At 46.0% G+C, this 17,562-nt stretch overlaps 1 protein-coding gene across 2 annotated transcripts in view; it reads right to left on the bottom strand.

The window, feature by feature from the left end:
* Nucleotides 1-1,996: 1,996 nt before the first annotated feature.
* Nucleotides 1,997-17,562, bottom strand: part of LOC119458605 (amine sulfotransferase) — a 239,746-nt gene continuing 224,180 nt past the window's right edge. The window contains exons 2-3 of one of the 2 annotated variants that reach the window (XM_037720445.2): nucleotides 14,466-14,711; nucleotides 1,997-2,975 (exon numbers count right to left, since the gene is read on the bottom strand). In XM_037720445.2, the coding sequence (XP_037576373.1) occupies nucleotides 2,259-2,975; nucleotides 14,466-14,705 (957 nt within the window). In that variant the 5' untranslated portion in view covers nucleotides 14,706-14,711 and the 3' untranslated portion in view covers nucleotides 1,997-2,258. The remainder of the gene's footprint in view (nucleotides 2,976-14,465; nucleotides 14,712-17,562) is intronic. The other variant, XM_049671297.1, reaches the window with a different exon arrangement.

The following is a 17,562-nucleotide window of genomic DNA, read 5'->3' as shown; positions in this document are numbered from 1 at the left end:
ATGGCCTGCCCATCTCCATTATTTCCGCTTAATGTCAACTGGAATATCCGCTATCCCCGTTTGTTCTCTGATCCACACCGGATATCCTGTCTCTTAACGTTAGGCCTAACATTTTTCGTTCCATCGCTTTTTGTGCGGTCCTTACCTTGTTCTTGAGCTTCTTTGTTAACCTCCGAGTTTTTGTCCCATATGGTAGCACTGGTAGAATGCAATGATTGTAGCGTTTTCTTTTCGACGACAGTGTTAAGCTCCCAGTCAGGATTTCACAATGCCTGCCGTATGCACTCGAACCCAATTTTATTCTTCTGTAAATTTCTTTCTCATGATCAGGGTCCCCTGTGAGTAATTGACCTAAATAAACGTACTCCTTCACAGACTCTGGAGGCTGACTGGCGATCCTGAATTCTTGTTCTCTTGCTAGGCTATTGAACGTTACGTTTGTCTTCTGCATATTAATCTTCAATCCCACGCTTACACTTTCTCGGCTAAGGTCCTCAATCATTTGCTGTAATTCGTCCCCATTGTTACTGAATAGGACAGTGTCATCTGCAAACCGAATGGTGCTGAGGTATTCACCGTTGATCCTCACTCCTAAGCCTTCCCAGTCTAAGATTTGGCGGTATAGATCACGTCTAATGCACTTCTGTTAGCTTAAACCACAACCTCATCGCCTATGAATTTCACAATCGGGGCTGCAAGAAACCATAAATGTTCTTGCTCCTTTAACGACGCAACGCACACAGGAGAAGATGGCATGGTAAAATTCAAGGGAGGCCAGAAAGAAAGCAATGATATTTAGCAAAACATGCTCTCAAATTTTGTTATGCAAATCGGTGGTTCATAACAGTTGCAGATGAATGTTTTGCTGAAAGTTCAGAGTTACGTGCCAAAGCTAGCGAATATCTAAGGACTGCTTGTTTGACTTGCATCCACGCTGGCAAGAGTCTCATCTGTTTTAGTTCTCTATCGATTGCTATCTACTGTTTGCAAACCTGCGCTGCCAAACTACCAGTGGGCAAATCTCCAGACGTGGACATAGTATCCGGCGACTAGCCGCATATGACGTCAATGTAGGAAGACTCAGCATGGCGCTCTCGCATGGCAAAACGTGCTGTTTTAATTTCAATTCTCCCGGTCACCCCTTTACTGGCCAGCCTTGCCCAAGGTCCTCGGCTCGAGGCAGGTGCGTACCTATTCGCTGTTCCTGTTCTGGAGGCATCGCCTAGGAGATGCCCCTCACTTCACGTGCGTGGTCATACAACGCCAGGTCGCCCTCAGATGGTATATAGCTGCAAGAATATGGCCCTGGTGACACGTTCGTTGGGAACCATGCTCGCGTATAGCTCCATGTGACAGCGTTTTCTGAAACTGTCTAATACTGTTTCCCATCCTTCAATTGCGGAATCCCTGGCTCATGCACACCGCAAGGATATGGTGTAGCAGTTAGTCAACGCCAAGGTAGCCGTCTAATTGCTGCCGTCGTTGTACTATGGGCTGCCTCCTTGTAGCGGCCCTGTTTCGCTCCCATTTCAGACCAAACAAGCGTTCACTTCGGGTACACGTGCGCACATGCCGCTGAGCTGATTGTGCCCACCAGGGGGCCACAAGCTGCCCGCACGCACGCGCGCACACACACACACACACACACACACACACACACACACACACACACACACACACACACACACACACACACACACACACACACACACACACACACACACACACACACACACACGCACGCACGCACGCACGCACGCACGCACGCACGCACGCACGCACACACGCACACACACACACACACACACACACACACACACACACACACACACACAAACAAATTAATCTGCAAGCTCTCAACTGTTTTGTTTTCATGCCGTTGGTCGCACAGTGCCTAGTAATGAATTTGTAATAGCTCGTAAAGCTACGAGAGATAGTCTAGTATGTTAATTTTGGCGCAAGTACTATATACGCTCACTAACAACATAAATGTTATTTCCACGAGTTTTATTGCCAAATTGTAAATAGCGCAGCAATGTTTTCTAACATGTACTGAACAAAGTTTATTTCACTCGTAATTTTCACTCCATAGCAGTCCCATAAATAGGGTCCTCGTGAAGGAATGTGGCAGCTCACATTAGCGTGGCTGTTTACATGGATATTAAACACTTTACCTTCTTAAAATGATTGTAATGGGGCATGTTTGCGTCAAGGGCGAAACCGATATTTCCCCCAATGAGGCCAATCCTCTCGTCTCTTCAGTTGTCACTTGGCCACAGGCTCATGACACTGCGACTGGTTGCGGCTGCAGCCATGACGCGCTCTTGCAGCTTCAGCCGCATATCCGGTGTAAATATGCTGTCGCGACTAAGATGCGCCTTGCCCTCTTCACATTTGGCGAACAGCCTGCCGAAGGTCACCGAGTTTCCGGCTTTTTGCAAGCGTTTGACCCAATCCGGTTTCTCGTCGTCGGACATGGTGGCAGCGTCCTTTGCCTTCTGCTTAGTGTCGCTGTCCACGCATTCCCAGACACCGCAGTGTCGCGTGTCTGTGCAGATTTTCTCAAGTAACTTCCGGTTCCGCCTCAACTTCTTCCCGTGGTCGCCTTCTTGGTCCAGAAAGTCGGCGATCCTGAGGACTGACGTCTTGTTCTCTTCGACTAGCTCTTCGTACGTGAGAAAGAGGACGTTGTCGTCGAATCTCCTCTCGTACCAAGAGAGGAGGTCAGCGAGGTAATCTCCGCATAGCGCGCGGCCTTCGGCAAACTTTTCGAAAAAGGCTGGAAAGGCTTCGATGGCTTCGTTAACGGTTTTACCTTGAGAGTTACAGAGCTGCTCGAAGAAGAAGATACAGCAGTCGTACGGGTTTCTCGCGACGTAAATGTACTTCGCGGAGTCCGCGCGAGGGACGAGGTGAAACGGTAGATGGGTGCGGATGCTTCCAGGTCTTGGCATGGCCTGTGCAGCCTCGGAGCCCTGGAATAGTTACGAAATGAAAATCAGTACATTGCAAACACAATATTTAGTATTGTCTTGAAAGAATGATTAGGGCAGTAGAACTACCAACTGCCGGAATACGCTCATGTCTGTGCTGTTACAAGACGAAACAATCCTGGCTGAACAAGAAATGGTGCGATGTTGCTAAAGGAAGACACACGAACCTCATAAACAACGAGGTAGCTGTTATAGGGCACTAAAGCAAAACAATAAATAAACTGACTGATACAGTATCCTTCGAAATCTCTGCTGTCATTATTTACACTGCAGTAGGTCAATTATTACAAGAGAAAATGAAGCTCGAAGTTAACTGTATTGAATTTCGCGTGGAAACTTCAACGTCAGCACTTCCGTGTGACGTCACGACTTCTCAAGTAATTTTTAGTATTTGGGCCACGTTGGCTCAGTAACAGTTCGCAAAACAAGCCATATTCAGTCTTGGGCTCCTTGAGAGCACAAAATACGCTAGTAGTCAATCTTTACTGCTAAAGAATTAACCGAGACCTAGAAGACCCTGTCAAAATCGATGACGTCATGGTGAGCTGGTGCGGGAACTTCAAGGTGGCGTCGCGGCTCGCCTTCTGTGCTTATCGTTTCTTTCTGGCTTACAAAGTGGTTTCTCGAGGTAAGAGAGGTGCTTTCGGTATTGTGGAAGGGCGATCTACTGATACAGAAGAAATCATTTTTCCCTTTAGTGTCCCTTTAAGGTGAAGGGCTAGAAATCGCTCAAAAGCATTTATCCCATATGTGATCCGTCACAAAATTTTTATGTCATTGAGAAATGAGAATAAGAATTCTGTTCGCAAAATGTTTAATTTTAGCTTGCTTTGCAGTACAAAGAAAAAGTAGTACATGTGTATCTTAATAAACACTACATGATGGATGAAGGCAATTTATTATTCCGCACAGCGGGCCACATGATGGCCGTCACAAGTCGACGTTGATAGCATCGTAGCTTCAGCTTGCTGTACCAATTTAATTAGTGCAGTAAGCGTTGTTTGGTACGAATTGACCAAACAACGCTTACAACGCTGAGAGGGCCGTCAGGTTGGACCATCAGGTCAAACCTGACGGCCCTCTCGCGGGCTCTCTAGACTGCCAGTATTTGGGAGGTCTCATCTTGGGCTTTAATAAGCGTCATCATTTCCTCTTGGGTGAAAGGGGGACCGGCAGAGGCGCAGCCCCACAGGACATGCTCGAAGTCCGCATAACCACCACACAGGGGGCAGTTGGGGCTTGGGAACCGTTCGGGGTACATTGTGTGCAGTGCCGCAGGGCTCGGGTAAGTGCTTGTTTGTAGAAGTCTGAGAGTGACTGCCTGGGCTCTGCACAGTGAGGAGTGCGGCACAGGCAGGAGTCTTCTTGATAGGTAATTGTGTTTGCAGATCTCGTTGTACGAGCAGAGAGGCTTGGGTCGCCCAGGAAAGGACGCATTACTTGATGCACGGTCAGTCATACCTCGTGCAGCCGAGTGTGCCTCCTCGTTGGGGTTGAGCGAGGCACCCTCAATATTTCCAAGGTGCGCTGGGAACCAGGCCAATGAGTGATGATTGAGGTCTTTAGCGTTTCGGATGATACGTAGGGCCTGGGGAGCCACCATTGCCATCTGAAAGGATCTAATAGCGCTCTTGGAGTCTGAATAAATCGAGTAATGTACACCGTCCGTCAATGCAAGAGCAATGGCAACCTGTTCTGCAACGCTGGAACGAGAAGTGCGGATGGTAGCGCAGCTGATGATTTTCGAATCACAGCCGATGACCATTGCGGAGAAGGCTTCTTCTCGAGCTTACGAAGCAGCGTCTACGAAGCATGTTCGATCCTTGTCGAAGCGGGCACTGGCGAGCAGAGCTTTAACCCTGGCTCGTCTTCGTGCTTCGTTGTTGGTTGGATGCATATTACGTGGTATCCGGTGTATGGAAATCTTGGATCTTATGCCATTGGGCAGCTTCACAGCGTCGGGACCGACCACCGTGGGGTGACGTTCCAGCATGCCAAGTATGGCTCCGCCCGCTGGGGTGCCGGACAGTCTGACAAACTGAGAAAAATCTTGGGCTTCAATAATTTCTTCGAACGTGTTGTGGATGCCCAACTTGAGGAGGTCTTCGGTGTGCGTTCCGACAGGAAGGCCAAGGGCAAACTTGAATACTCTTCTGATTAGGGCATTGATCTTGTTGCGCTCCGACACGAGCCAGTTGTGCATGGCCGCCGAATAAGCGAGGTGGCAAAGAACAAATGCGTGGATAATCGGGATCAGGTTGTCCTCCCTGATTCCGCGGTACCTTTTGGCGATTTTTCGGATCAGTCCGAGGTCACTTTCGGTCTTGGGAACAAATGCGTTTGACGGCGGCTCCATTGGCCCCGTTAGACTGGATAAACATTCCTAGGACCCTGATAGCGTCCACCCGCGGAAATGGGGAGCCGTTACCAGTGAATAACCTAATGTGGCTCTCTGTTGCTGGCTTCCAGGACCGGTGACAACCGCCTCTGGGCCTCTTCTTGTAGAGTAAGAGCTCGGTTTAAGTGGGCGAGCACCTTAGCCCAGTGGGGATGAGATACCGCTCCGTCACATCGATTGCAAAGCACCCTTGATCTGACCCTCACATCCGCTGGGGCACCAGATGGTGATGTCGTACGCGTAGACCGTGTCGTTAATGTTCGGGATCTTGTTCAAGGCCCTCGACAGGTTGATCATGGAGATGTTGAACAGCGTCGGGGAGATCATCGCCTCTTGAGGTGTTCCCTTTGGCCCAAGCTGAATTTCGTGGGTCAAAAACTCGTCAATCTTGAGTTTAGTGGACCTCGAGGAAAGGAAGGAACGCACGAAATTGTACACCCGCTTGCCGACGTCAAACTCTGTCAGGCTCTTGAGAATAAAGGCATGCGATGTTTTATCAAAGGCCTTTTCTAAATCCGAGCCGAGAATTGCCTTAGTGTCCGCGGAGGTGGAGTCAATGATCTGGTGCTGGATCAGCCTCATGGCGTCCTGAGTCGAGAGCCCCCCCCCCCCCCCCCCCGAAAGCCAATCATGTTGTTAGTATAGCATTCGTTACACTCGAGGTGGTCAGTGAGGCAGTTAAGCATAACGTGTTCGGCCACCTTCCCGACACACGACGTCAGGAAGATGGGCCTTAGATTGAGTGCCAAACTTCTTGAAAGCGGATGACAAAATTATGCGTAAACAAACCACTGCTTTACAGTTACACTTGCACTGCACTTCATACCTATAATGAACATTTTGTGTAATCAATTCCGTGGGAATTTAGAAAAAACTGTTGAAGGCAATGTGAAATGCATTGTACAAGGGGTCTTAGGAGGTTATGAAATCTGTCTAAGGGGGATACTGTATACATGGAGCCCGTGCTTTTAGCTCTTTAGCGCTTTAGTTCTGCTGCTATGTCCAGCCAAGTGCCTCGGCTACTTCTGTGATCACTTTGTTTCCCTTTATTATGACTTGAGCAGTCAACCCTCCTAGACGACTAAATTCTAAAGGAAAATATATCGGCAGGAAGAAAAAAATCAGCGTCTAAGCTTTCCGTACAGATGGGTAACCAGCGAAGCTCAAACGTGCGGCCCCAGCGTTTATCACTGGGTTAATCCCGACGGTTCATTAAAGTCGTTCTCAATTCTTGGTTACGTCTTTATGTTTCTTAATGAGGTTACACACACGGTCGCCTGCGACGGAGAGACCGACGTCACTGATGGTAGGCCCGCAGTCCGCCGTTGTCGCATTGCTGCTTGCGAGTCTTCATAATTAAATTGCTTCAAAACTAATTCTGTCCGTCACGTAAGACAATGAATGGCCTATACCCCCGTAAACGCGGCCTCCCCATTATGGCAACGGCCACGGCTCCCCATATGGCATTACGGCGAGTAAAGAGAAGTGAAATTCGACGCTGGAATTATGAGCGGCAACGGAGCCAACTGTGGAAGAAGACGATGCTCGAGCCATTGCTGCTGATGATAGTTTTTGGGCTATGGTGGCCATATTTGTGCTGTACCGCGTGCGATGACGCATTCCTGGCCCACGAGCTAAGCATTGAAGGTCACTTGATGTGATTCAAGCGCGAATGAGAAGGTCAACCGAGAATACTGTTACCTTGATGCGTGATGTGTTTGCGCCCGCCTAGATTCGAGCTCATGCGATCTGCACAGTTTTGGAGGTCGCACAATTAAATGCTAAATAGAACGTCAGCACATTAGAATCGCTTCGAGACAAGCACGCGCGCTACCAGCTGCCGATACTCGTCATTCCGCCAGCGTTACCCGGGAGTACACTGTAAAATAGTTTACACCCCTAAAAATGAAGAAGCGTGTAAATGTGTCTACAACACCCTTACACCTAAAATGAGTGCAAGGGTGTTGGTCATAAAAATTTTTACGCCCCTTTTTACTTTTGGGGGTGTAAATTATTTTACAGGGTGCTGGCGATCATCGAGTGAAATCATTTAATGTATGTCTTTTGGTCGGGCTGAGACATCACGCCCGTTAGTACGCGAATGTTTAGTGCGATTTACACTGCGCATAAAGGTGCTAGCCTTCGTGTAATATAGTACAGCTTTGTAATCCCGTTCACTACTTCGCCCTTTGAGTTAAAATTGAAGTCTACGGACACCAGACATAGGAAATCATTTCTGTGGAAACCCGCAAATGCAGGAAATCTAACGGAAGGGAGAAATTTGCACCCGCCAGCCTTGTTGCACTAAGGTACAAAGGAAACCCACACGGTATTCTCAGGAAGAAAGCTTCACAGTCGAAGAAAAATTCGTGCTGTTAATTGCGGGATTTGAACCCGGGACCAACACCTATCTGCGGCAGTCGCTCTACCATCTGAACTAGCCAGAACGCTAGCAGATTGCGGAGCGACAGCGAATTATTATACGAATCGAAGCACCCCGATAATGCGGAAGCCTGCAAGGTGGAGGAAGGTTCATGAAGGGGAAAAAATTACGACGAACTGTTTTGCGTAGTGCTTTGAGTTGTCAAATAATTCGCCCTCGATCCGCGATTCATTAGTTTGTTGGTTAGATCAGATGGTAGAGCAACCGTCCCGGAAAGCCGTTGTCTCGGGCTCGTACCTTGGATGAGGACAATGTTGTTCTTTAACTGCGAACCTTGCTTTATTAGAAGACCGTATGGGTTTCCTTTGTAGATTCGTGCTTCAAGATGGGCGGATGTTGATATTTTCCTTTCAAGCGCATGACGCAGCAAACTCTGTCCAAGTGAGTACCTCCTTCATGGTATACCTCTCGCACTTGTATAGGTGCTGAAACCGTTTTCTATATGGAAGGACATTCGTCCAGAAAAAGAATATTATCTCAAGCCCAACTCTCCACGCATGAGCACATGAAGTGATTGACGTATGAATGGAGACATGTGTGTGGACTTAACAACTCTCTTTGCTCTTTTCAGCGCCACTCTAAACACAAGGCATCTTATTTGGTGAAAAGGTACAAACATCTGACTCACACAAAACGAGTTGATCGTCATCGTCATTATCATCAGCCTATATTTCTGTCCACTGCTGAACGAAGACCTCTCCCTGCGATCTCCAATTACCCCTGTCTTGCGCTAGCTGATTCCAACTTGCGCCCGCATATTTCCTAACTTCATCCCCCCACCTAGTTTTCTGCCGTTCTCGACTGCGCTTCCTTTCTCTTGGTACTCATTCTGTAACTCTAATCGTACCATGGTTATCCATCCTACGCATTACATGGCCTGCCCAGCTTCATTTTCTTCTCTTAATATCAGTTAGAATATCGGCAATCCCCGTTTGCTCTCTGATCCACACCGCTCTCATTCTGTCTTTTAACGTTAGGCCTAACATTTTGCGTTCCATCGCTCTTAGTGTGGTCCTTGTTCTCGAGCTTCTTTGTTAACCTCCAAGTTTCTGCCCCATATGTTAGCACCGGTAGAATGCAATGATTGTACACATTTCTTTTTATCGACAGTGGTAAGCTCCCAGTCAGAATTTGGCGATGCCTGCCGTATGCACTCCAACCCAGTTTTATACTTAAGTAAATGTCCTTCTCATGATCCAAGTCCCCTTTGAGTAATTGACTTAGATTAACATATTCCTTTACAGAGTCTAGAGGCTGACTGGAGATCCAGTATTCTTGTTCCCTTGCCAGGCTATCGAACATTATCTTTGGCTAATGTATATTAATCTTGAACCTCACTCTAACACTTTCTCGGTAAAGGTCATCAATCACTTGCTGTAATTTGTCCGCAGTGTTACTGAACAGGACAATCTCATCTGCGAACCGAAGCTTGCTGAGATATTCGCCGTTGATCCTCACTCCTAAGCCTTCCCAGCCGAATAGCTTGAATGCACTTTGAATACTTCAAAGGGTTGATATTTAAACCCGAAGGGGTGAGCGAGCGTTTACTCTACATCTTCCTAATTGAGTTTTGAGGCTTGTTGACAATGGTTCGCTGCGTTATTTATCAAGTTCCCAGATGGAAGCCGACAGCCGTTCAAAACACTGTATTTTTCGGAAACGTACTTCAGACAGCTGTCTCATATATTTGCACTAGCAGCGAGCTCTCGCCCGGACTCCCTATGCTGCTGGTTATCCATGCTCCAAATTTCCTCCACCTCAAACTGCTGATGTACGCGAAAACGATAGTGGCACTCGGCATCGAACTGCAGACTGCTCACTTCCTGGTAAATTAAATTCTGCATTATTGCACTAATTATTATAACATTTCAGCTAGGTTGAGGAGTGCCAATCTTAAGTTAGGCATCACTCAATCTTGGGGCCGCTACGCATACCAGCTTTTAGAGGACAAGTACAGTAAACGATAAGTTGTATGCTGTTAGATGCGCCTTGCTGGCTTTTAGGCATTGACCATCACCGATACTTCATAAGACATGTCCTTTAGTATTTGCACCTGATGAATCGATCATGCACAAAGCAACCACTCGGCGTCGATAAAAGAAATGTTCACGCTAGATTCCTTAACTCAGGCCTTTATCTTAGCAATTATAACGTCTGCACTTCTGTTCTGTGCTCACAATTCTTTTCCTGTTCAAATAATTATTACTTTGCCTGTAGCTTGCTGGCTAGCTTCTCGTTGTGTTTACTCTTTGAGCCATACCATCTCATTTATGAACAATTTCTTATGTGAACATATGGAAAGGAACATAACATATGTCGCATATGGAGTGCAACAGCCGTTCTGGAAGTGCTGATTATCATCTAAGGAGTTACGGCTAGATGAAATGTAAGAGCTCGAAATGACAATATCCACAGCGAAGTATCACAAACTGCCCCTCCCCCCTTAGGCCCCGGCCACCTCTTTTCCAACTCTCCCTTGATAGCCTTCCTTTTCTTTTTTCATTGCTTTGGTATATCTTCGGCCCCAATAGATGTCTTCTCCATATTCTTTGGCCCCTTCCAAATATCCACGGCTAGGAGTCAGGACAATAAAGGTGGAAGGAGGAAAGAAATGTCACGTCCATGTCTTTCTCCCTTTCGTCTGAGGTGTCCATCAGGCGATCGTATTCAGTAATCAAAAAGAAGGTGTTTTCTTTTGGATGATGAATGCTTATTGAAAAAAGTGGTCAGACTTCATTACTACAGCCATCACGTTCAATGCTGTAAGAAACTGCCAGCGGCATTGTCAGAAAAGGCACAACTAAACTGTTGCCTTTAAACCTTACACCTCAGGATGTCGCAAACCGAGGTTTAGAGAGAGCATGACGGGGTCGTTCACTTCTCAGTGTTTGAACAGTTTGCTATTAGAATGAACGTAATACCAGTGTTGTTAATTTTATTTCTTGGTTTCTTCTGCAGTGACCTTGTTATGATGTATCTACAATGACTACTGTGCAACAACCCATGACTGATTATGCTACACTATTGATGAGCCATAGTGTATGATTAATGACATTGCTGAAATCTAATGTGTGATCATCCTACACCTCATTATGTACATTTTTGAACTCTATTACGTTCTATGTATTCTGATTTCGCACTTGCGTCACGACAATTGTGCTCCCTTTCTCTTTGCTGATTTAGTTTTGTTTTACTTACTTTTTCTGCGTTCCAAGCGCTTTCGTTCTTTATATTGTTACAGTTGACTTGATAAATAATTATTGTAACATTGTATTGCATTGTGTTCTACATACATGCCTTATGTATCTTTTACACTGTACTCATGTATGTGCCCTCCCTGTTATGATCTCCTGTGAGATCAGCAGTATTGTTAAATAGATAAATTATGTTGACTACCACATGTTATTTTTGTATTATTTTTCAAGATAATAAAGTAGGCACATGTCGGAATTTCTTCAGTGTCTTTATAAAAATATTTACGTTTGTCAAACCAAATACTGTAGTTGCATTTTCGGGAATTACCGAGGGGAGCGTGGTTCCTCGTCATCGGGCCTTAAGAAAAGCTCTTAGCCCAACCTTACTCGCTTTAGAGTGTATGTTGTGAAGCGAAATAAAAAGTTTCGCTTTTGTTTTTGTTGGTTTGTTGAGGCTGCCGTTCCCGTTACGTTGACGATGCACGCCTTTGTTCTGTCACCGTCCTGAGGGCACCTCCTCATCCTCAGCTTTGCCCTCACTAAAGGACCAAGAACACAAGGGATGGTTTGCATTCATGTCCCCGTTTCCACCATCTTAGTGCAATAGCACGTCGAGACGCTGAGTAAACAACAAACGTGACAGCACGACAGGCCTCTACTTGAACAAGCAGAGTATTGCTGCTTGTTCAAGTAGTTCGGAGGCAACAATGGACTACACTAGTCGATGAGTTCTACGCTGGGCGGGTTTGAAAGCAGTATTGACCAGACTGATTATCGCTTGACAGCGATAAGCGATAAGGGAAGCACGACAAGAAAAGGAAAGCACGACATCTGTGGAGCTTCCGTCCACGATGTCAGGCTAAAGTTCAAGGGCTGTTTATCTAGTGCGACAAAGCGGATTCAGAGCTGCATTCTCTGGCTTGGCAACATGTTCGAGAACTAACTTGATGCAGTTATTTTTATTTAGTTAGATTTGGCTTCACTTTAATGTGGTGAAGAGGAAGACGCGAGTGGTACAAAAGACAAGAGATCAATTTGCTTACCCGCACGGAGTACTACAAATAATGAAAACGATGGCCACATGAGAGGCAGAAACAGAACAAAACTCTTCCTCATAAATAAGAAGCAGCAAAGACTGCTGTCGCAGCGTAGCTCGCAGGCCCGGGGACCATCGAAAAAAAAGTAGTGGTCTATCGCAGGCGATAGTTGGCATAACAGTCCTAATGTCGTTTCTGGTGACACTGGCCGAATTGCCAGTCTCAGCCGCACAGTATGCACTCCTGGACTTTCCGCACGCTTATGTGGACATGTACAAACCAGGTACGTGATTGCTTCATTGCCGTCGCAGTAGTCTTTCCTCAAAGAAAAGAACATAATAGAGTTGTATTCAAAACGCGGCACGGCTCAAGGTAGTTTCTCCGCACCGCAATAGTTGAGCGAGAACGCGAGTTAGCAGTTTAACGCGGCACTTTCACTTGGGGCCGAATATGATTTCCAGAAAAGCATGTTTTATTCTCGGACATTTCCTCATTAAGCAACCGCTGAACCCATTTGAATTGAATTTCAAATGGCGTATCAGAGAAAGCCATATTATAACTACCCTGGGAAGCATAATGTACATTTAAGGACTCACAGTTTTTCCAAAAATTGCTATCCTAAAAAACATTATTCGACAGCATTTGTGACATAATGTGAAGCGGACACTATGATAAATCACTGTCAAGCTTACGCGAACTTGCATAGTATTTATGAGGCTTTTGCGAAACTTCTCACGAATGGCGGGTATATTTCACAGTGGTGCATAGTTCACAAAACATCACTTTTGTCCTCCGCATAAACGTCATATTACGTTCGTGCAGTGATAAGCAGTTGGCGTACAACAGATGTTGCTGAAGCCGACATTCCTAAAAGTCATTTTGTTCTCTTCAGGGCAACAACTGCTCTTCTGACAGGAGTTATAATGCTCTCTCATCCCTTTCCCCAATTGGGGCGGAGAAGGTGCGAGTGCGAATGCGCACAAAAAGTGATGTTGAAAATGAGTGCATGCAGCTTGCACAAGTGTGATATTTTCTTTATTCCCGAGCTACAGAGTCGTAAAGTTGATGCTTACTTTTTGCCTAATTTCACAAATACGTCTAAAAAGTGATGGTTTCTAACGAAGTCTTTAATCAACACTCAGTAAATTTGCATGGTTATTTTAGATGTAATCAACCTCATCGCATTCGTGACGGTTCATGCCGAGTGAAACGACCTTTCGGATGTTATCTTTAGTCAAGCTGCTATAATAAGTGTTATTGTTCATTGCTTCTTTGACCTCTGATTACACCATGGAAAGTGTAGTGATTGCATTCGCAGTCAAGAGCCCAACATATGAGCAGATCGTGAGCACTATATAGCGGCGTCTCCGCAACCTCTCAGTCTACATAGTTTAACATCTGTTACCATCATGACAATACTTTTGCAGGCGTCTTGATCATTTAGCAAAAATGCATGCGCAGTTGTCACTAATCACGTTGCACCCGAGTGAAAGCGAACGGTTACATGCATCTTGCGCAGTGCCTAGCGGGCTGAATGCAAAACCAGTAAACCGAGAAAAAGATGCCGTCTCCGACACGCATTTCTTGTTGTTCCTGCGACTCACTGCTTGCAGCGCCTGTGGTAACCAGCCTACGTACTCTACAGTCAATAGCCGGCATGTGTGCTTCAAATACCCATGTGCTGCTGACGGATTGAAATGACCAAATGCATCCCTTCAAAATGAAAGTAAACGCACTCACGTCACTCGAGATCAGGGCCAGTGCACCATAACATAAAATGATCATGTATTAGGATTTCTCATTTTTAAAACCAGCATGTAATAGAGCCATCCTCCCCACTCAGTGAGCAGCCATAAATACGGCATGAATTCCAAGACTATCATTCACTGTATAGGAGGTACAGTCTGCTCCAGACTTAGGGGAAAACTCGGAGCGCCTTGCAAAGTGCTCCGAGTTTTCCTCTAAGTGTGAAACAGACTGTACATATTATCCGTTATGTAATAACAGTATATTTCGCTAACCAAAATAATACTTGTTATTACTACGAAGTAAACTTATTTTAAACGTGTCCGTGCTCAGCAACGCACGCGTAATGGAGTTGTGGGGTGTGCTTCCACCAGCGACGAGTTATCTATTCACCCACTTTCATTTTTTTTCCTTTTTCTAGTTACTTTCTGCATGACAAATTCAATCTTAGCAAAAAACCCTTATGGTTTCCTTGGCCTCATTGCATTTTGCATTGCTGTCGTCCTGCCCTGATAAGTTTTTTGAGAACAGTAAGAGCAGGATTTTTAGAATGAACAGCATGGTAGAAGGCGAGACAGTTTCACACACGGACATTTGTAGGCTTCACGGCGTAAATGTGGGACGCAACTGTACTGACAACAAGGTCACGCCTACCTGCATTTCGAGGTGCGGCAGATGCGCGGCGTGCTTCATTAGCGAGGCTGGTGGAGCCCTCTCGTGGAAGATGTAGTAGATAATGTGTTGTACCCAGTCGCCGCCACTTTGGGGAAAATGTGTGACGACGAAGATGTCGTCCGGCCGAGGCTGGTAGCACAGCGCCGAGCGGACACTCTCCTCAGGGTAGAATTTGCTGATAGCGATGTCCGCCATGTGAGGGCTGCTGTTCTCGGGCATGGTTTTCTGGTAACATAAGCAGTTTATAGCTCATATTTGTACATATTTCACCGAATTCTTCACAAACTCCTCAATAACACGCATAAGCTTCGTGAAGCCATTCCATTTTACGACCTGAGACCTTTCAAACTGCAGCTCTGCAATTTCATCCTGAGGGTAATGCCAAAGAAAGAACACATTTTTTGCTCAATGGACCGTTTGAGACAACACGAAGGTTATTGTTTTGTGTATCTGAGTGCTGGTATACACCTCACCCACATAAAAATTACATGTACAGGTCGCACTTTATGATGCGAGACCTGAATTGCTGATTTTTATGGGATGAAGCGTTGTACTTTAGCGTCCTACATTCTGCGTTATTCGATCAGTTGTTCTCTAGCACCTAAGGGCGCTTTATTATGAGCTGGTTTCTGCTCAGTCAATAAATGAAAAAAGAGTGCACATCGCAGGCACTGTGGGAATCGATGTTATGCGAATGATTTTGCAGGTACTTGGGTATCTGGCATTGCTTCTTATTCCGCGAAGCGATACCAGGTGGACTAATGTGTTTTTGTAAATTTAGTAATTGTGTGCGTGGGTCGCGAGCCTCGTGTCTGTGGCGAGAGTAGCAGGACGACGACCACGTTGAAGACGACCGTATCCCGGCATAGCGCACGATTTCTACGCTGGTCATTCGACGCGACCTTACAACGCGGAAGTTGTTGGTTTCTACGTAGGCAGTAGATGAGCGTAAGGGAGAGACATGGAATATGACCTCACCAGAAACTAGGTGTTATTACATGTCGTACGTGTTAGGTGTCGTAGGTGATAGGTGCCGTAAGTGTCGTACAGAAACTAGGTGTATTAGGTGTCGTATGTACCTACAGCAGCGTCACGCGCTGAATGATAAAACGACGATAACATTTGAACTCTGGCGAAAATATCTTAAAGCAATACTAACCTTGGCGATAATGAAGTGAGTACAACCTCACACAGCAAAAACGGCAACACAAGACAGAGAAGTAAACAGGATGAGCGCCTGTCCTATGTACGTCTCCGTCTTGTGTTACCGTTATAATTGTGCTGCTTTTACTATGAAGATCAGCAACTCGCCCAGTGTTACACACTATTGAACCTCGCACAATTACGAGGAAAGTTTCGAGGAAAGCGGGCTGGTCATGGAGATTGTGCAGTGCAACGCGGAGCCACAGAGCGCGAGCTGTCATAAGGAAAGAAGAAGAAGTGCGATGGGGCACACGCAATGAGTGTTTCAAGGGGCTGGCTGGCTTTCGAATGACAGATCTATGCGTGCGATCATGGCCTCTCTGACACTGGAACGTACGTACGTATACATTCTCGATAAACCCGCGCCCGAGAGGCTGTATCTGAGGTACAAACATTTTGTAGATACACCGGATGCTAGGTAAACTGCAAGAAAAGCTAAGATATTTGGCATGGTAATTGGGACGTCAGGACAGAATACCTTTCTCTGTTGCGGTGGTCAATCACTACCATCGAAGTACCTTGGTGTGCCACTAAATCAACATCAAGATCGTGATGTACACTGGACATATGCTATGATAATAATATAGAAAAAAGGCAGATGGGTGGCAAGGAAGAGAGCTATCATTGTTTCACAAGCAACCATTTGTAATGTATTCCTAGTATCTAAAATGTACGTAATGAACATACTGTGGACATTGTGTGTTCCAGCATCCAGGAGATGCGCTGCGCTGCTTGCCGTATTTGTTTGGGTACCGAGCTGGGAGCTAGCTAGAAGAACGAATTTGATTAATTTCGTCAAACGTGGTGCCCTTGGTCTCGTCAACTTGGCATCGCGACAAGTTTCTTCGCGTTTTATTTTTATAACAGACGAAATAGGCACCTTTCGGCTGACAGTTATTCTAATGCGACCTGGCGCTGATTACTTCCAGAATATTTTGTGTCATCCAGTAAAGAAGACATGTCCGGTGCTCTGAGAGGATACATGCGCGAAGTAGTGAATGAATGCTGGTGTTTTATATGCCATAACCACGATTTGATTATGAGGCACGCCGTAGTTTTGGTGTCCTTGTTAATTTTCACCATCAGGAAATCTTTATCGTGCCCTCAATGCAGGGGACATGGGTGTTCTAGCATTTCGACCCCATTGAAACGCGGCGCTGCGGCCGGGGTTTGATCACGCGACCTCGGGCTAAGTAGCGCAACACCGTAACTGCTAAGCCACCATGGCGGGTCGTGCGCGAAGTAGTGCTCTGCGTCTAGATGCTGGATTGTCAGACTGTCCATGACATACTGAAGCAACGCTTCTTAGAAAAATTTGTACAACGGCCTTATTGATACGCTCATGTCAGAGACTCTATATTATTTGACACAGCGCGGCGGACAAATGTTTCAAAGCGGGTTAAAAAATGCCGATTAAGCAAAACATAAAAACTTTCTTCAAATTACATATGAACACACTACAAGTAACAACATAGCTGAGCGAAATAGGTCTGTTCGTACGCTGGACGACAAACTGTCTGCTCGGCTAAAAGACAGACTATTGAGTATAGTTTCCTTGAATGCTGGGGCCCAGCCCTCGGCTGGGGCCTTCTTCAGAGCACTATTAAGAAAGAGCTACCACCGGATGCGTACGGCATCAGGTTTCTTCGAGTTCATACCACGGAAATGCCTTATGACAAAATTATGCTCCTTGGCCTCCACAGCTTGTGGGAAATGCGTATGCTGGTTAAACATGCTGATTTCATTTGACGCTCAGCGCGTGAAAATTTAATAGAAGGTGTTGGGCAGTACAGACAAGTGTGAGGGCGCTGCCTGAACCACCTGACTGAATTACAGCGTGTGATGACTTGGTTGCGTCGAAGGAAATTTAATC

This window comes from Dermacentor silvarum, chromosome 7 (assembly GCF_013339745.2).
Source record: "Dermacentor silvarum isolate Dsil-2018 chromosome 7, BIME_Dsil_1.4, whole genome shotgun sequence".
Taxonomy (NCBI): Eukaryota; Metazoa; Arthropoda; class Arachnida; order Ixodida; family Ixodidae; genus Dermacentor; species Dermacentor silvarum.
This window is presented reverse-complemented; position numbering and strand designations above follow the sequence as displayed.